The sequence below is a fragment of the Littorina saxatilis genome, linkage group LG5, assembly GCF_037325665.1.
Source record: "Littorina saxatilis isolate snail1 linkage group LG5, US_GU_Lsax_2.0, whole genome shotgun sequence".
NCBI classification, from domain to species: Eukaryota; Metazoa; Mollusca; class Gastropoda; order Littorinimorpha; family Littorinidae; genus Littorina; species Littorina saxatilis.
The window spans coordinates 55,219,721-55,241,200 of record NC_090249.1 but is presented as its reverse complement, the minus strand read 5'-3'; the positions used below and the strand labels follow the sequence as shown (position 1 = coordinate 55,241,200).

General features: G+C 41.3%; 1 protein-coding gene across 1 annotated transcript in view; it reads right to left on the bottom strand.

Annotated features, from left to right (window-relative positions):
• Positions 1–18,220, bottom strand: part of LOC138965960 (cadherin EGF LAG seven-pass G-type receptor 2-like) — a 63,139-nt gene extending 44,919 nt beyond the window's left edge. The window contains exons 1-11 of the mRNA XM_070338043.1: positions 18,198–18,220; positions 17,579–17,666; positions 14,861–14,931; positions 14,261–14,492; positions 13,595–13,804; positions 9,592–9,711; positions 6,173–6,313; positions 3,329–3,508; positions 2,623–2,784; positions 1,891–2,073; positions 1,211–1,357 (exon numbers count right to left, since the gene is read on the bottom strand). Of these exons, the coding sequence (XP_070194144.1) occupies positions 1,211–1,357; positions 1,891–2,073; positions 2,623–2,784; positions 3,329–3,508; positions 6,173–6,313; positions 9,592–9,711; positions 13,595–13,804; positions 14,261–14,492; positions 14,861–14,931; positions 17,579–17,666; positions 18,198–18,220 (1,557 nt within the window). The remainder of the gene's footprint in view (positions 1–1,210; positions 1,358–1,890; positions 2,074–2,622; positions 2,785–3,328; positions 3,509–6,172; positions 6,314–9,591; positions 9,712–13,594; positions 13,805–14,260; positions 14,493–14,860; positions 14,932–17,578; positions 17,667–18,197) is intronic.
• Positions 18,221–21,480: the final 3,260 nt, after the last annotated feature.

Below are 21,480 nucleotides of genomic sequence, written 5' to 3'. Positions count from 1 at the left end.
ATTTACTCACATTGTTTATTTGATTAGATTGTTTTCCTCACGGGCGAGGGTTGGATGTAAAAAAGCAATTATTCACATGCTTACTCCATCACCCTCGTAAATAAAGAATTATCTTCTCTTCTCTCTCTCTCTCTCTCTCTCTCTCTCTCTCTCTCTCTCTCTCTCTCTCTCTCTCTCTCTCTCTCTCTCTCTCTCACCCACACACACACACACACATACACTGACACACACACACACACACACACACACACACACACACACACACACACAAACACACCTACACACCTACACACACACACACTTTCGAATAGAAAATAAGCGCACGAACGGCCAACAACATGTGCCGGTGTAACACGAGAAAATTACTCCCACGAGATGTTTACTCCGGAGTAAACATTTCGTACGAAAAAGTTACTCCCTTTACGAAAAAAGCACTCCCCCATTGCACGAGAAAATTACTCCCCAAGACAGGTGAGTTCCGAGTAAACATTTCGTACAAAAATGTTACTCCCCTGACGAATAAATAACGAATAAATTACTTCACCCCAACACGAGCAATTTAACCTCCCATGCCAGGTGTACGAAATTTTTACTCCCTTGTCCCCTTGTTAGTCTTGGTGGTGGAAGGGGTGGAAGGAGGGTAGCGCGACATTCGTGTGCGCGAGATCACTTATTGGCATTATCCCTTCGCCCGCATCCCATTTTTGCGTACGAGATTTTTACTGGAAGTAAAAAAATTGGGGAGTAAAACTTTCGTGGAGGGAGTAATTTTTTCGTGCCTTGGGGAGTTCTTTTCTCGTACGAAAAGTGTACTCGGAGTAAGAATTTCGTACGAAATATTTACTCCGGAGTAAATTTTTCGTGGAGTAAAAATTTCGTGTTACACCGGGACGACAATATGAGCCGCCAAGGTCGCTTTTTTTTTATTGTCGCCGGCGACAATATGTGCAGGGGCGACAATATGTGCCGTAACAGCATTCACTCTTTCACTACCCAAACAATCCAAACGGAGTTATTTAAAAAAAATCGTGTATTACAATTCAAGTTCTGACAGTAAAGCTGAATGCTGTTTTCTTAACTGCAATGCCAGGGCACATTTTTAACTTTAGGCAATAACATATTCTGTATTCTGAACTTAATTTAAAGAATACATAACGAATACTAAACTTTTTTTTTAACGTCAAACAGCAAAGAAGAGTGTCACACTCACGTTGTATTGTGGTTTTCTGTTGAAATCCGAATACAGGGGCGATCGAACGGAGATGTCGCAGGTATTCACCCCATTTTTGGCCACCTTAAAGTACGCCAGCGTCTCTGCGTCAGCCTCCAGAAAGCACTCCACATGGTTGTTGGGTGCCTGAAGAGAATTCTCATCTTGCAATATAAATGCGAAATAATCGAAAACAAATTCACACCATTTTCAACTCAAGCGAAGTCTTCGCGGTCTCCAACATGGATCCGTTTTTCAATGAAAAGCTTCAACCCAAAATCACCTTTTTTTTTTCTTTTTTTGACACAGTAAGTAAGGTCTGCTTTCATGAGGAAATACTGGTTGTGTCCTGCGTCTACAGAACACTTAGGTCTGCTTTCGCGAGGAAATACTTGTTGTGTCCTGCGTGTACACACACACACACACACACACACACACATAAACACACACACACACACACAAACACACACACACACACACACATACACACACACGCACGCAGACACCATACATACACACACGAACACACAGACAAACACACACACACACACACACACACACATACGCACGCGCACGCGCGCACGCACGCACGCACGCACGCACGCACCCACGCACGCACCCAAACACACACTCCACAACCCCCAACACGCATACACACACAACGAGTCCGAAGTGCTAACCTGCAGGTCCTGGTCTGTCACAGAAACGGTCAGAATGGGAACGTCCAGCTGCTGTGTCTCGTTGACCGTGATGGTGACACTGGAGGGGCCAAGAAACGTTGGCGGATACACGTTGCGCCTGAAAGGGAGGAGAAGCGTCTGACGAGCGGACTCCCCTGCACCGTCTTCAACCACAACTTCCAGCTGAGAAAAATGGGAAGCAAGATTATTTCTGCATGTGCTAGAGGAACGGGTGTTGGTTACAGACGGAATGATCTATAACTAATGTTGTCTTCGTTGGTTTTCATGAACCATGCTTAGGCTGTGTATTAAACATAGCATAAAGTTAATGACTATATAAACAGCAGACGTCAATGTCAAATATTAATCATCTCCCATCATCATCATCATCGTCATCGTCATCGTCATCGTCATCGTCGTCAATAACAACAACGCTATCGTCGTCGTCATGACGATAATATATCCATTCGCTTCTCTTTTGTTTTACTTCGACAAGTGATGAAAAAATGAGATGTCGGCTGCAACCCCATGACACCAAATTCTAAGCACCCTTGCATGCACGCAGATTTTCCCCGGAACCAGTGTTTAGTTGACATGGCTTTACAAAGAAGCAAACACACACTCCTGTTAATCACCCACATCCACCCTCTCTCTTTCATATGAAATCTACACACAGATGTAGAACGAAAATGAGTCATCCCAACCTTAAACGTAGCGCTTGAAAAATCTCACCCTGTATTCTGTGTTATTATCACCAGTCAGTCCCGCCCTATCAGTGATAGTGATTGAGGCATTAGTCACAACACCATCAGTTTCCACGTTGTTGCTGACTTGGAAGAATCGTGTTGCTGTGCTGTCGCCATCCAGCCTGTAGTTTGTGACCCGGAACTCTGACTGTAAGATGTATATAAATGTGTTCAGGTCTAGAGCATTTGCAAAAGGGTAAAACATCAAGTTTTATGATTATCAACCAGACCATGGACTGCTTCGTATGCTTGTGATTTACTGAGTTGATCGTGAAGAGCAGGCTTTACTTTCAAACAAAATGATAACATTCTGATTATCTTTGGATTGGGGTTGAAGTACTGACATGGTTACCAAGCGATTCTACGCCAACTGTGTTTCTTGATGACATTTCTGTAAATCGGTTGATTGGTCGAAAAATGTAAATAAAATCTGAAAAAACTGACTCATCCACTCGCTTACCTCCTTCCATATCCTCAACCCTAGCCCACCCCTCGCCCACCCCCACTCTCTGAAAAAACAGACAGAGAGATGGAGCGAGATAGAGAGAGAGAGAGTGAGAGACCTCTCAGAGACAGAGAGGAGGTCTGAGAGAGGCAAAGAGAGAGAAATACAAGCAGACAGGTAGAGTCAGAGACTGCATGTTAAAGTGGAAGGGGGTAGAGGGGAGTGGACGCGGCGGGGATATTCTTACAATGGTATCTGGGTCCACAGCACTGACGATATAGTTGACAGTGGTCTGGTCCACCCTCAGCTCAGGAATAGTGACCGTAGGGTTGTTGAAGCTGGGAGGAGTGTTGCGCAAAATGTGCACCGTGATGTTTGATTCTGCCCATCGTGGGCTGGAACCGGCGTCTGATGCTCGTACCAACAACTGTGTAATACCAGAAAGTACTTGATTAATACAGCTTTTACCAACTGTTTGGCAAGAATGTGTGTCATCGAAGCTTATAGGGAGTCTTCCTTCTCATGTAACTCACCACGGCAGCAACCACATCTCTGTTCAGGCAATTACATGGAATAAGAGCATCCTTTGGTTTGAACACTTACCACATGGTAGGAATCTTTGTTGTTGAACTGCTGTTGTAACGGACACCAGTGTCCACATGCGAAATTAATTCAGAGAAGATAATCACTCTACAAGGGAGCTCAGCCAGGCGTTTGATTTTTGTATTGTACTCGAAAGGATACTATCTTTCTCTGTAAACAGATTTGTTTGTTTGTTTGTTTGTTTGCTTAACGCCCAGCCGACCACGAAGGGCCATATCAGGGCGGTGCTGCTTTGACATATAATAACGTGCGCCACACACAAGACAGAAGTCGCAGCACAGGCTTCATGTCTCACCCAGTCACATTATTCTGACACCGGACCAACCAGTCCTAGCACTAACCCCATAATGCCAGACGCCAGGCGGAGCAGCCACTAGATTGCCAATTTTAAAGTCTTAGGTATGACCCGGCCGGGGTTCGAACCCACGACCTCCCGATCACGGGGCGGACGCCTTACCACTAGGCCAACCGTGCCGGTTAGACAGATTTGTGATTGGCTGATATGACCATTCACGCGAGAAGGAATGTCTGATTAAAAGTAAGCTGTCAAAATCACGATCTACGCACATATACTTCTACTAGAGGAATACCCGGCTTCGCCGGGGTGAATCGCGAGACAGAGACAGACAGCGTGGCGGTTCACCACAATCACCTTTGAAGGCGAAGTCCTGTCAAACGGGATTGAGAATTTTAGAGCTTATTTCTTAGCCCTATATTATCTGTTGTGGCTTCTCAAATGCCAGAACATACAGACAGACAAAAGCCGCTAGACCCCATCACAAACAGAACTCTATAATCCACAGGTGTTGCTTACACACACACACACACACACACACACACACAGAGAAGCCGTATCTATATATGTATATCTATATCTATAAATATATAGAGATAGGTGACAGTGTATTTTTCGCGTGGCTATAAATTGATTCGACCTTTTCACTTTGACAGTAAGAACAACTTACGGGTGCAAGGGAAGCGTTCTGGACAGCGCAGTGACATTCTAAAAATAGTAACGTAGACTGAAACGGGAATATGGATTGAAGCCACACGAAGGAAGGGAGATAAACGCAAAACACTGGAGAAGATAAGGAAGAGTTACTGGGAATGGTGAAATGAACAGAAAAACCAAAATCGGTTCAGCGCTGCGCGCTGAGAGCACGTGTTGAAATATCTCATCGATGATATTGTGTCCGGGGTGTAGCTGAATACGGTGTCCAAATTTGAAAAAGATCCACCGAGCACTTTGGCTTTGGTGTGTCGGTATAGGGGCCCGGGTAGCTCCGGTGGAACCAAAATCGGTTCAGCGCTGCGCGCTGAGAGCACGTGTTGAAATATCGACCAGGTTGTGTCCTGTCCCGGGTGTACCTGAATATGCCCACCAAATTTGAAGCAGATCCATCGAGAACTTTGGCCGTGCATCGCACACACACACACACACACACACACACACACACACACACACACACACACACACACACACAGACAGACACAAGTCGTATATATATATAGAAGACACCCTAAACTTGGCTTACAGGACACGAAGGGGTAAATGGATCATGCATACTGATTTACTATTTCAGCTACATTTTTCTTGGCTTTGTTTGGTTCTGTGTGATCCGTGTGTGTGTGTGTGTGTGTGTGTGTGTGTGTGTGTGTGTGTGTGTGTGTGTGTGTGTGTGTGTGTGCGTGCGTGTGTGTGTGTGTGTGTGTGTGTGTGTGTGTGCGTGTGTGTGTTTTCACCTGTGTGTGAAAGTCTAGCCAATTCTACTCTATACCAAAGTGCACTACAACGCGATACTTATAAAAAATCTATGAGTAAATCAGGCTCAGGTTAACCTTCGCCGTAGGTCGTGAGTACTTTAGTAACAGTCCGGACTTCAATTGCAAATATCTCGAAAACTAGGTGGAATTCTGTAATGAGCTTTTGGAAATGCCTCAAACACCTAAAAATCTATTATCTCCTAAACCCGCATTAAAATTGATTGACAGGTAATTAAATAAACAAAGGTCAAACATCGACTATCTTCGCAGCACGTCGTGAGTACTTATGTAACCATACTTCTAACAGTGTAATGTGACTTTCTGGTTCTCTTTCTGAGAAGAGTTCTGATCTATTTCAAGATGGCTCAAGGAACAAGCAGCGAACTCGAGCGGGAGTTTGAGAACCGCGGGTAATTTTTTATTCTACATCCTTTTTTTTCTTTTTTTTTTCTTTCCTGTTCTTTTTGTATCGTGTGTGTGTGTGTGTGTGTGCCTACGTTTGTGTGAGTTGTGGTTGTGCCTTGTTCTTGTTTTGTTTACCCGTGCATGTTTTTCCTTCTTTGAGAAGTATGGTTACATTTGGTACTCACGACGTGCTGCAAAGAATGTTATTAGCGACCTACGGCGAAGGTTAAACACACAAAAGTAATACGTTCAGAGGTATTGTCTCTTTTCAACACATACAGTCACGATTTACATTATTAAAAGAGCTTATCATACTAACAGTGTACAAATCTTCGGGTGCCTCTTTGAGAGAGCCAGCCACAGTCAGGACCCCAGAAACAGGATCAATGGTGAAATACGGCCGGCCTGAGCCCGGTGTGGATGATTCAATGCTGAAGGTGATGCGTCCGCTGGATGTGTTCTGGAAGCGATCACATCAAAGGGTTCAAGACACAAAGAACTCACGGCAGAGCGACAGAAGCTGGCAATGCGCTCATGTTACGCCCTGAAGCATCATGCAAGTGAAAATAGCACACCTAACATCCGAAAATTGTCTCTGCTTTACCAGATGCTTTGACTTACACATAATTGGTTATTATAACCAATTAACCTGATCAATAATTAATTTCACCACAGCCTCTTTGTTGAGATTCCGAATTATCCTGAGGTTGCCCAAAGAGAAACCAGGATCCTGATTTTACCCAATGGGCAATTACAACATTTGACTGCCCCATTCAATGACCACGGGAAATTGAGATCCTTAAGGTTAAGAATTGTGTCTCAGAATCCTCCCCCACTCTCTCTCCATGTGGGAATGTGTAAGTTGAGCATATAAGAATGCCCATGTGTGAATGTGTAAGTGGAGCGTATAAGAATGTGTAAGTGGAGCGTGGTCGAATGTCCATGTGTGAATGGGTAAGTTGAGCGTATAAGAATGTCCATGTGTGCGATGTGTAAGTGAGACATGGGTGTGTTCATGACTGAATGCGCAAGCACAATGCAAGGAATGGCCAGAAAGGTATGTGGGAGGTGTGTTTATAACCTGCCCTGTTATATAGTGCTATATGTCTTATGTAAAAATAATGTCCTGTTTGTATTACTGTTATGTACCACGCCTGAATTTCTCTATGAGATAATAAAGTATTCTTATTCTTATTCTCTCTCTCTCTCTCTCTCTCTCTCTCTCTCTCTCTCTCACTCTCACTCTTTCTCTCACTCTCCCTCACACTCTCACTCTCACTCTCACTCTTTCTCTCTCTCTCTCTCTCTCTCTCTCTTATCTTCTCAAAGGAATTGTCAAAATCCGTACCATTACAATTTCTACAAATATTCACTAACTTGTGCAGAAAGCCGCCCATGTTATTAAACTCGACAAATACAAGAGTGTGAAAACAAGTGATAAACAGGACCCTTTATTATGAGTTATTTCTAATATGCTGACTGTTAGCAAATGATAACAGACATGTCGAGAAAAAAGATATCAAGCATGAGCCTTTTAGGCGAATGCTGATATCGTTTGTGAGACATGTCTGTTATCATTTGCTAACAGTCAGCATATTAGAAATTACGGTTTTATTACCGTTTAATTCGACCAAAAGAAATTTTGAAGCAACCCCGCGAATTAAACAGAACAGCCACAATGGGAACTTGAGCGCTCCTACCTAATTATGCCTGTCAGTCAAAGAAATCTCGTGACCTGGGTCAGCCAATCAGAGTAACACACCTGACGTGATGAATATTCACAGGTCAAATGTGTTTGACACACAACTATCTCACAAGATAAACCATGTTGAACATGCATTTCGGTAGCTTCGCTTTTTCTTGTTGAGCAGAGAGCGACAGATTCAGAACCGACTCCAGACGGATGGGAAATGACGTAAAGATACATTTGAGGTAAAGCGAGTGACACAATTTCACTTGATTTTTCCGAACTTAGATAATTTAGATTTCAAGTGAGCGGGTCGGCATTGCACACTCAGATGATGGGCGGTGCCTTGCTGTTCCGTAAAGCACCCACCGACAAAACTCGCTTTTCGGTATTTTTTAGATAAAGAGAGTATTATCTGACAGCATTTGAAGTGTCATTCTTTAGAATAAATCACGCTGATATTGTTGATTTAAATGTTTACTTTGTCTTGTTTCTTTTTAGCCTGATAAACAAAAAGGGAACGTTATAACATTTAGAGGGTCACCTAGAATCCGTCCTGAAGGGTCAAAAAGCCATATGGGGCACTGAATTGGTAATACATAATTATGTCACACGCATTCCTTCTTTGCCACTACTAAAGCAAACCTGTGCAAGATTGTATGTTACACGCTTTGATGCCGAAATCAATTATTTTGATCATGCATTTATTTCTGAAAATGTTTACCTTCACATACATTCAGTCACTACCTTAAACACTTATGTTTTCAGTATTCATTTCAAGTGATCACGAACGTAGAAAAATGGGTATCAAAGTGTTGTTACATTTTGTTGTGCATTCTGAATAGTGTGCCAACAGTCAACCACGTTTTATCTGTGTACTTCGTGTTTGACGGAAAAAGAATAACACCAACCCCGTTCTCCTGTATATAACTGAAAGCCACATCTTCTTCTTCATTCAATTTCTGTTTTCAAAAGCTTCGTCAACTTTCCACTTACACGACAAGCTCCCTTTACCAAGCTTCAATTAAGAACCCTGAATACGAAAGGTCAAAACAAAACCATAGGTACTACTTTCACTATCGTCGTCTGCAACGAAAACCGAAAATGGCGAAACGCTTTGCTACGTACACAGAGGACGAAATTTCAAAGAAAAGATCGAACCTTACACCTGTGACTAGGAAAAGTTGCATGGACAGTTCCGTGCGGATCTAACCACGTATCAACGTACATCCGATGCTCAGGACCTACAGATAGGTGACGCTTTGGCGATTGAGGCTTCGTCTTCAGCTCTAACACGCACGCAGACAGTCAGGCAGGTCTAATCTGCACCAGCGGTGTTGGAAGGTTTTGATTTAAAAACACTCGAATGTTACTTCGACGAGATAAACGAACCAAACGACGAACGTGTGCCCCAAATTCGGAAAATATTCTTTCAAAACGGCACTGTAAAAACCATCAACATCGCTGTGAGAAAATAAACAATACAAACACAACCAGTTCCCCTATGGAACATTTCGGGTGGACTTTCCCACGACCTGACCTACAAAAATGCTCCGTGTTCGTTCGCGCTTTGTATTCAATCTGTGTTAGTGCGCGTGTGTGTTTGTGTGTTTAGCTTTTGTTGGTATGTGCTGTTTGGTTCAAAATAAGTTTATCTTTTTTCATTGAAAGATTCAGAAACGTTGGTTGATACTTTGTTTAATGTATTCAACCAGAAAAGACACGAAACGCATTGAATCTATTTTCTGCGCGCATGCGTGTGTAGGGTATGAGTAAAAGGGCAATTGTGTTTTTCAGTCTTGTTTTGTGCCTGTTATTTCGTCCCCAAAAACTCATTTCTGTCTTTCTATGCCTATGCTGTGAGACATAATCGCTATTTCGAGTTAGTCGTGTGACAGAGGGTTTTCTTGCACACTCGACTGCTGCTGTCTCACTTCGGCTACGCCGTCGTGAGACATCTACAGTCTCGTGTGCAAGAAAACTCTGTCACACGACTAACTCGTAATAGCGGGTAATGTTTATGCCGACTACAAAACCAGAACTGTACAGACCTGAGAGTCACCATCATCAGCATTAACATCCACAACTACAGTGCTCGCGTTGGCGTTCTCCAAAAGGTAAACGGTGTTGTTTGGAGTGACTGTAATGACTGGTGTAAAGTTGTTGACGTCCTGCAAAATTTCAATTTACTATCGTGTACCTCGTTACTTTAATCATCCCGAACTCAGGGATAAAAATTGGAGAAAAAAATTGGTAACGTCACAAAATTACCTGAAGGCATTATAAATCCTGCATAGTGTTTAGATAATACCACAGTCATATACAAGAGCAGTTATAAAAATACGTATATTTATTTGCTCGGTATCGAAACAAATTCCTATACAGAACAAATAAACATGGTGAGATGGAGTGGTGTACGTAGTAGGGTTGTAGGGAGTTTTTTTTTTTTTTTATTTTTTTTTTTAACACGTTTTTATTTCTTTTTGGTACACGACATCAACATCACACAGCAACATCAAATAACATCAACCATACAAAACTATGCATCTCCAACAAAGACAAAGAAAAAAAAGAGGCAACAACAAAACAAAACGGAAAAACACGATAAAGCATACAATCACACAGCCCATATTCAATACATTTATAAATTATGTAAACGTCTCTTTTTTTATGTTTCTATTTGATAATTTTGTAAAACACCAAGTCCTGTTCCCCGTTTAGCTGCTGCAAAATAAACAGACAATGTTTGTGTTCGAGTCTAAACTGAGAAACATCTTTAACCTCCTATTACCTCCAAAAACCAAATTTCATCCTTACAAGCTCAATCAGAAAGACAATCAATCATTTGACAATATCAGAGGTTTAAATGGGTACCACTCTAGGAGAAATTTATTATATGTAAAATTAAGTTTACTTAAATATTCTTCTACCAAATACCTTTTTCTCAGATCTCTTTTAAATGCAGCCATTGTAGGAACAGCTTTTGCATACTTACACTTGTAAATAAAAAATTTGGCATTTAATATTATAAAATCAAAAACTGTACTACTTTTGAAATATGTATCAATACCAAACAAAATAAACTTTTCACTAAAAAATATGTTCTCAACATTGTGACATTCATTTTTAACATAGTTTAACAAATCATTCCAAAATGACTGTACATATTGACATGCCCACAAACAATGTTGAATACTATCCCTCTCGTCTCGGCATAAATGGCACATCACGTCTTCTACTACTCCCAATTGTTTTAATATCACATTTGTTGCTAAAATCCTATGTAATACTCGAATTTGAAACCATTTAAGTTTTACTTCAGAAATTTTCGTTACATATTTAAAGCATAATTTCCAATCAATATCACCTTCTAGTTTATCTTCCCATTTTGTACAACAATTTGGACGCTTTCCATCCTGTAGTAATTTTTCATAATACACTTTTGCTCCTTTTATTTGGGAGTGAATGACTGACACTGATTTATTACTATCAATCATACTATTATTCTCCAAAACAATATTAAACGTTTTTATGTATTTTTTAATTGCTCCCACGCATCCTAAATAACTCAAAAAATTGGTTCTGATATGATACTTTTCACAGAACTCGTTATAGGTATAAAAACTTCCATTGTCATTAACCAACTGACCAATGAAATAAATGTTGTTATCAAACCAATTCTGAAAAAAACAAGTCTTCTTCCCAATCTTTATATTATTATTGAAGAAAAGTGGTTCTGCTAATATTTCTTTGGAGGTTTCTAGATCTATTTTATATCGAAACTGTTCATAAACATTAAACACATCCTTCCAAAAGCTATTACTATGGTGTTTACCGCTATAAAGACTAGGACCACTTACATCAATGTTGTCCACATCGGGATATAAAACAGTTGTTATAACTTTCCATTTGTGGACCGTAAACCTCAACTTTTTTTATCCAAGTCAATTTCAGGGCTAACATATAAGTCTTAACGTGAGGAACATCAAGGCCACCATCCTTAACACTTTTAACTACAATATTTCTACTTATCCGATCACGTTTTCGATTCCACACAAAGTCAAAAATCATAGTCTGTAAATCATTTATAAACTTGTCTGGAGGGTTTGGCAACAACATCCACAAGTATACAAGCTTGGACAATATTAAGGATTTCAAAACTGCTATTCTACCTATAGGGGTTATCAATCTTTTAGACCAAATCAAAAATAATCGTTTTACTGCTTGAAACTGCATATCGAAATTAATTTGTACACAATTCTTTAAATCACTCGTAAACCAAATACCCAATATTTTAAACTTTGGGGGGTTCCATTCAAAACCAAGGTGTGGCATATACCTTACATCACTATTTATATTACCTCCTAACCAAATAATTGCTGTTTTGTCTATATTCATTCTTAGCCCCGATTTATTTCCAAAATCGTTTAATATGTTCATTGTTTCCTCAAAGGTTTCCATATCTCCTCTTTGAAATAATTCAGTATCGTCGGCGAATTGTGACAGCTTAAATTCTGTTTCGCCGATAACAATTCCCTTAATATTTTTATTTTCCTTGATCATGAGTGAAAATACTTCAGCACACAAAATAAATAAATAAGGAGATATGGGATCGCCCTGTCTACATCCTCTTCTTACATTAAACCAGGGGCTAGGCTGACCGTTTACTAATACAGTCGACTTAATATTTGAATAAAACGTCTTTATCCACCTCAAAATATCATTTTTAAACCCAAATGCCTCAAGCGTTTTAATCATAAAACGCCAGTCCAGCGAATCAAACGCCTTCTCAAAATCAATGCACATTAACAATCCTGCTATCTTATTCTCATTACAATATTCAATCAAATCATAGATTAAACGCACATTATTTCCAATATATCTATTGGCCATAAAACCAGACTGGTCTTCGCTAATTAGTTTTGGCAGGATAGTTTTTATCCTTTCTGCAATACAGGATGTTGCAATTTTATATACAACGTTTAATAAGGAAATAGGCCTCCAATTTTTCAAATATTCCCTTGGTTTATCTCCCTTGGGAATACATATTATAACACCTTCTTTTTGAGTGGAGGACATTTCTCCTTTTTCAAAACCATCGTTTATTGCTCTTACAACTAGACAACCTATGCGCTGTTTCCAAAAGAACTTAAAGAATTCCACAGTAAATCCATCAGAACCGGGACTTTTCTCGTTTTTCATCTTTTTTAGTACTGCTGTAGCTTCTTCGATATTAATTTTGCCTTCTAAGCTGACAGCTTCTTCTGTGGTTAACTTTGGACAATCAGCCACCATATCTGTAATATTACAATCCTCATTTTTCCTTTCTGTATACAATGTTTCATAAAATTGTTTTGTTTCTTTAACTATATCTTCAGTCTTTGTCAGAGAGAGGCCACCGTTTGTATTAATTTGTACCATTTGTTTACTTACAAAATTTCTTTTTTCTAAACCGCAAAAATATTTGGTTATCTTTTCACCCTCTCTAACCCAACGAGCTCTAGATCTCAATAGAACTCCTTCCATTTTCTTTTGTCGTAGTTCGATCAATTGTTCGTTTTTTTCATTTAAACATTTTAAATCGTCTTCATTTTTTTTTACTTTTTCTTCAATCAATAGTATTTCTTTCTCGATTTGACTTTCTTGCTCCTTTAATCTTTTATTTTTCGTAATTCCATATGCTACTGCTTTGCTGCGAATTTCCATCAATAATACATCAAGTAAGAGCTGATCCGATATGGTAAACTGAATGTCCTCCGTCTTTAGTTTACTTAAATTGTCTCTATTATATGGAGAAACTGCATATTGTTCAATTACTCTTTCAATCAAATCATTTATTTCTGTCACAAATTCCCGATCTCGTAGATGTGAAAAATTAAACTTCCAAAAGGACCTCTTCTTTACATGCTCTGTAACATGGGTTGTAGGGAGTTGGCTTGTGGCGCAGGTCGGGGTGGCAGTTGGTGAAAAATGGCATAAGTAGAAATGGCTATTAAACACCCAACCCGAAATAAAAAAATAAATTAAAAAAAAAAAGTAAAACTGTTCACTCACGTTGACAATGACGGTAACGGTACTTGAGGACGACGGATCAATGGCGGAACCATCTGATGTGGTGACCGTAAAGATATACTGATTCTTTACATTGTAGTCCAAGGCTTGGATAGTCCGAATTTCGCCCGTCGTCCCGTTGATGCTAAAATTGCCATACTCACCAGAATCAAACTGGTACTGAATGTTGTCTGTAGTGTCCATATCCGTTGCCTGCAGAACAAGGGGAAACACTTCAGGAATCTAAACCAGAAGGGGTGAACACAAAGAAGTGACAAAGAGGTTTTGCTGACGATCATTCTAATCAAGATGATATTAAAAATCACTATGGCGAAGTAGAGAAATAGATCGGTTGTCGTTGTTACGGTGTGTGTGTGTGTGTTTGTGTGTGTGTGTGTGTGTGTGTTTGTTTGTTTGTGTGTGTGTGTGTGTGTGTGTGTGTGTGTGTGTGTGTGTGTGTTGTGCGTATTGTGTTGTGTTGTGTTGTGTACGTGTATCTGTTTGTGCGTGCGTACGTGCGTGCGTGCGTGCGTACGTGCGTGCGTGCGTGCGTGCGTGCGTGCGTCTTTCTGCTGGTCTAATGTGCTTGTGCACGCGCGCATGTGTGTAAACATTTCATGATTTAACTTTAAATAAGGGTGACAGATGTGAATATCAGTTGCTACTAACCGTGACCTGACCCACAATGACACCAATAACCCCTTCGTCCACGTAAAAGGTGAAGTTCCTATCGAACACAGGTATGTTGTCTTGAAGATCTCTGACTCTGACAATGACCCGGGCAACTCCAATATTGCCCCCTCCGTCAGTGGCCAGGACAGTGAAAGTAAAGATCTTCTCCGTCTCAAAGTCAAACGGTCGAAGGCTGGTGATCTGGCCACTTTCACTGTTCACATTGAAGCTGCAATATCAAACAGATTGACGTTTTCAGTTGCAGGAAGAACTCGTTTACATGCAAGGGCGCACATGCACGCACTCACGCATTGTTACACAGACATACATACACTTGCTGACACACGAGCATCTGTCCATCCACACACACACACACACACACATACACACGTACACGCACGCACGCACACACACACACACACACACACACACACACACACACACATATACACACACACACACCGCACAAAGTCACACATACACACACAGACAGACACACAGACACACACACACACACACACACATACACACACACACACACACACACACACACACACAAACACACACACACACACACACATTCACAATGATACTCACTCGTTGTTTTCAGGCTCAATGCTGTAGCTGACGTTAGAAAAGGTTGTGCTTGCCTTGTCTGTGTCATTGGCCTAAACATAGAAATAACAAATCTCAAGCAAAAACAAGAAGAGCAAGCGATCTATCGACTCCCTTTCGCTGCGCTAGGGTACATTCGCCAATACCACCTGTATGACCTTGACATACGACAGGAGGCTATCAAACTTCTATATATATATACGACTTGTGTCTGTGTGTGTGTTTGTGTGTGAGTTCGCGATGCACGGCCAAAGTTCTCGATGGATCTGCTTCAAATTTGGTGGGCATATTCAGGTAGACCCGGGACAGGACACAACCTGGTCGATATTTCAACACGTGCTCTCAGCGCGCAGCGCTGAACCGATTTTGTGCGCGCTGAACCGATTTTGGTTCCACCTCAGCTACCCGGGCCCCCATACCGACACACCAAAGCCAAAGTTCAAATTTGGACACCGTATTCAGCTACACCCCGGACACAAAATCATCGATGAGATATTTCAACACGTGCTCTCAGCGCGCAGCGCTGAACCGATTTTGGTTTTTGTGTTCATTTCACCATTATAAGTAACTCTTCCTTATCTTCTCATCTTCTCCAGGTTTTCAGCGTTTACCTCCCTTCCTTCGTATGGTGCACTATAGTATGAGTGGGGCATCTTCGGATATTCCCGGCGTTCTGTTACTATTTTTAGAAGGTCACCGCAGTGTCCAGAACGTAAATTGGACCCGTAAATTATCCTCACTGTAAAAGTGCAAAGGTCGAATCAATTTATAGCCACGCGAAAAATACACTGTCATCTATCTCTCTATAGATACGGCTTCTCTGTGTTTGTGTGTGTGTGTGTGTGTGTCTCTCTATGTGAGCAACACCTGGGGATTGTTCAGTTCTGTTTGTGATGTGGTCTGGCGGCTTTTGTGTATTTGTATGTACTGGCCTTCCTTTGAGAAGCCATAACAGTTCAAAAGGGCTTACAGATAAGCTCTAAATTGCTCAATCCTGTTTGAGTGGAGTTCGCCTCCAAAGGTGATTAACACGGTTACATTCGTCGACGAGGATGGGACTCGATATGGTCAGGAATGGCATTATGGCCACTGAATCATTTTCGTGCTGTTCCCATTCCACGAATCTGGGAGGGACCTAAGCTTGGCGGGTCCATTGTTCGGACCCGGCGAAGCCGGCGTACGGCTCTAAGTACTTCTTCCCGGCGAAGCCGGCTACCCGGCGAAGCGGGTATTCATTCTAGTATCAAATATGTGAGGGTCACCATAGGCTATTAAACAGCCAATTGTTTCAAGAATCTAGTTTCCAACACATTCCTATTTTTTAAAAATGATTATTTCACATTATTGTGCACCCCTCACTGACTGGACCTGGAATTTTGAAAGGATCCATCAAACTTTTGATAAGTGTCAACCAGATGTTCATAATGTGTGTAGGTAGCCTAAACGGAACAAATATTGAATTAAACATCTAAGAATTGATAATCTAAAAATTGATAATTCTACGAAGAATTGATTATGTTCCGTTTTTATCCAAGACTTGATCCTGAGGTGAGAAGATAAGAACGAGAAGAAAATTACCAATAAACAAACACTCGAGCCAAATGCAATAAAAACAAAATTAAAAATCTTGAAACAGAGCAAATAATATAAGACAAACCCCACCCACACATACACACACACACCCACACACTCACATATACACACACAAACACACAAACATACACAGACACGCAACGCACACACTCACCCACACACACCCACACCCACACACACATACACACACACACACACACACACACACAAACATGCGCACACAAAGCCGGCCAAAACTTCAACTAATACTGTAACCAACGATACCATCAAAAAGCACTAAATTAATAAGCAACCATGTTCATAAAAAAGCTATAACAGGACAGAGATAAGAAAGTACACCGATAAACAAAATTAGTGATGTATCGGAAGAAAATGTTCCTGGAAGAGAACCACATAAAGGCATATATGTACAACACTAAAAACGAGGTCCAACAAAAACTAATACAGCTACGCAAACTAACACTTACGCAAAGTAAAACTTACCGTTACACTGCCAACGACTGTGCCAGAATTCTGATTCTCGTCGATTGTAAAGTTGTATTTCGTCGGGCTGAACATTGGCGAGTTGTCATTCACATCCAGGACTATCACTGTCACAGTGGCTGTGGCGCTCTGCATGAACACACACACACGCACAGATCACACACACACACACAATCCCGCACGCATGCGCACACGCACACACGCACTCATACACACACACACGTACACAATTACGCACGCACACACATACACACACACACACATACACACACACACACACACACACAAACACGCACACACACACCCGCCCCCCCCCCCCACACATACACACACGCACAGACACACACAGACCACACACACAGACACACGCACACACACGCGCGCGCGCACGCACACACACACACACACACAGTGCACACACACACACACACACACACACACACACACACATTCACACGTTATCGAGTTTACATCGATCGAAAGATACTGCTACAAAAATATTAATCATTCTAAGTTTTCTACGAAGGGTCTTCCTTGATCAAATTAATCTGTTGGTAAAATTAAAAACAAGAATTGTCAAACTAAATGTTCTGTTCTAGCTGGTATCGTGTTTGTCATGCTTACATTTCCAGCAGTATCCTCAGCTCTCAGCACCAAAATGTAGCGTTCCACTGTCTCACGATCCAGGTTTACGGTGTTGCGCAAAATGTGGCTGTTCGACGAGACACTGCATACATTATAAACAATACGATATACAAAAGAGTATGGTGTAGCGACATTTCCGTTGACATCATATACATGTGTGTGTGTGTGTGTGTGTGTGTGTGTGTGTGTGTGTGTGTGTGTGTGTGTGTGTGTGTGTGTGTGTGTGTGAGTGTGTCTGCCTGCCTGCGTGAGTTTGTGTGGGTGTGCTTGAGAGAGTGAGAGAAAGAGAGAGAGAAAGAGAGAGAGAGACAGAGAGAGAGAGAGTGAAAGAAATAAAGAGAAAGAGACAGACAGACAGACAGACAAAGAAAGAGAGAGGCAGAGAATGACATAGACAGGCAGGGAGATAGTGACAGAGGAGGGCGGGGGGCGGGGGGGGGGGGGGGGGGGGGGTGAGGTTGGGAGGGGGGCGAGGTTAGGCGCAGGGTTGGGGGTGGGTCTGGTGGGTGGGGTGGGCATGTTGGGGTGGAGGGAGGGGGTGCAAAAGGTCTATGGATGTACAATGTAAAACGTAATATTTGCAATCGCTAAAACTGACTTGAGCGTGTTGAAGTCGTTCATAGGATCTGAACTTGTGATAGTGTATGTTAAGTCATCGCCTTCTGGGTCAGTTGCCTGAAAAGTAAAATCAGAGAACGGCCTGAGAAGCAAGCTCTAACAGCCAAACCTCAGATGAAAAATAGCCTGAAATATTTAAACAGGTAAATTATTTTCACCATTCTTTACAGTCTACATAAATACCTCATTGTTGAATGCTATTGTATACAACCAAATTACGCCCAATTGGATCATGCGAAATTACTACATTTAGTCAAGCTGTCGAACTCACGAAATGAAACTGAACGCACTGCATTTTTTCACCAAGACAATACAGCTTCGTCAATCCCCCGCACGTGTAAAACGCAGTGAAATTGACAAGCCAGTCAGTATAGCGTAGCAGCGGTTGCGTTTAGAAGGATAGCGCGCTTATCTGTATCTCTATTCCTTTTAACTTTCTGAGCTCGTTTTTAATCCAAACATGTCATATCTATATGTTTTTGGAATAAGGAACTGACAAGGAATAAGATGAAATTGTTTTTAAATCGATTCCGGAAATTTAATTTTAAACATAATTATTATATTTTTAATTTTCAGAGCTTGTCTTTAATCCGAATATAACATATTTATATGTTTTTGGAATAAAATAAATGATAAAGGATAAGATGAAATTGTTTTTGGATCGTTTTATGAAAAACTAATTTCACTTACAATTTTCTGATTTTTAATGACCAAACTCATTAATTAATTTCTAAGCCTCTAAGCTGAAATGCAATACCAAAGTCCGGCCTTTGTCGAAGATTGCTTGGCCAAAATTGCATTCAATTTCATTGAAAAATGAGGGTGTGACAGTGCCGCCTCAACTTTTACAAAAACCCTGATATCTCATCAAAGCAAGAGAATGCAACAGGGTTGGGTCGACTTACCTATGCTTTGGGTCACAACATCCTTCCTCTTTATTTCTTCCATCGCAAGGCTACATGCGTACTCAGAATCACCTCTACCTGCACCTATTCTTATTAAAAAAAAATAGCAAGAGCAGTTGTGTCACATTTCTTTGAGAGGATTAAAACAAAACACATTTACAAGTATTGCCACTTACGGGAATATTCCACAAGCTGCTCTGCACAGGAACTGCCTCGCTGACGTAGATGGTGTAGTTGTTAGCTGTGAACCTGGGAGGCTGGTTTCCATCTGGTGTGACATCAACTATCACGGCCACACTGGCTCTGCACACACACAAACATACAGGCATTGGCAGACAGACAAACAGACAGACAGACAGACAGACATACACAGACACACACACACGCACACACACACACACTCACACCATATCACACACACACACACACACACACACACACACACACACACACACACACACACACACACACACACAAACACACACACACACACATATATATATATACTAGCAGTTAAGCCCGGCTTCGCCCGGGAGTAATCTGAAAAAGGAAACAATGAATCAAGAAACTAAAACCCAGGTGCACATCTGCGGCACCTAGGGAGTGTACGTGCACACTATCTTGTTCCTGCCTCTTGCCATCTCAGAGGTATGGCGACCACAGACAAAAAAGAGTTATCTCCCTTACCTTCTAGAAATTTCCGGAACTGTCGAATTAATTTTTCATTCTTCATTTCTTCCCCTCATAGGAGCAATAGCGAGTCTCTAATATCACTGGCATGATGTGCTTGCTACAGGTGAACAGTAGGCACTGAACTGGTCTTTCACCATATAGGCTGTATTCAATAAATGGGAGGTCCATAATCTGAGAAAGGAAACAATGAATCAAGAAACTAAAACCCAGGTGCACATCTGCGGCACCTAGGGAGTGTACGTGCACACTATCTTGTTCCTGCCTCTTGCTATCTCAGAGGTATGGCGACCACAGACAGAAAAGAGCTATCTCCCTTACCTTCTAGAAATTTCCGGAACTGTCCAGTTAATTTTTCATTCTTCATTTCTTCCCCTCATAGGAGCAATAGCGAGTCTCTAATATCACTGGCATGATGTGCTTGCTTCAGGTGAACAGTAGGCACTGAACTGGTCTTGCACCATATAGGCTGTATTCAATAAATGGGAGGTCCATAATCTGAGAAAGGAAACAATGAATCAAGAAACTAAAACCCAGGTGCACATCTGCGGCACCTAGGGAGTGTACGTGCACACTATCTTGTTCCTGCCTCTTGCCATCTCAGAGGTATGGCGACCACAGACAAAAAAGAGTTATCTCCCTTACCTTCTAGAAATTTCCGGAACTGTCCAGTTAATTTTTCATTCTTCATTTCTTCCCCTCATAGGAGCAATAGCGAGTCTCTAATATCACTGGCATGATGTGCTTGCTACAGGTGAACAGTAGGCACTGAACTGGTCTTGCACCATATAGGCTGTATTCAATAAATGGGAGGTCCATAATCTGAGAAAGGAAACAATGAATCAAGAAACTAAAACCCAGGTGCACATCTGCGGCACCTAGGGAGTGTACGTGCACACCATCTTATTTTTTGCGTGAGCTTTCTCTAAGTTTAGGAAATAACGCGTGTTTTTCTCACCCTCCTCAATGAATTTTATCCTAGATCTAATTTGTGCCCCTTTAGCTTCTTGTATTGTAAATAGTTCTAGCTCCTGCTTGATGTGCTCTCGCTTAGTCACCAGTCTGGCGTTACTGGGGTCCAGAGCCAGAAGTCTGTCCGTTTCATTTAACTGCTGTTGTAAAAGGGTGTGTTTGTTTATACTGAGAGTTTTCTTTTCTCTAGAATACGATATACACATCTCTCTTATTTTTATTTTACATATATCCCATCTTATTTGTGCATCTTCATTACTTGATTCTTCTTCATATTTTTTAAGAAATATATTGATGTTGTCAACTAATGCTTTATCGTGCAGTAGGCTATCATTAAACTTCCAGTATGATGGACCACGCAACACGTGCGTTACTTTGTAGGTCAAGATGACCTGTCGGTGATCTGAATGAGCCACTGACTGTATAATACAATCGCTGGCGTGGTCGACCACTCCACTAGAGGCTAAAATGTAATCAAGTCTTCTTGCTATAAAAGGGTTCTTGCGACTCCACGTAAATTCTTTGTAATCTGGGTTAAAGAGTCTCCACATATCATCCAGCTGACAGTCACTCAAAAAACGTTTAAAATTGTCTATAGCTTTCTGTGCATGATCATCACCACAAATTACATCAAGTGAATTTGACAGAACACAATTGAAATCTCCACATACAATAACGTCATCTGTTTCAATCGTT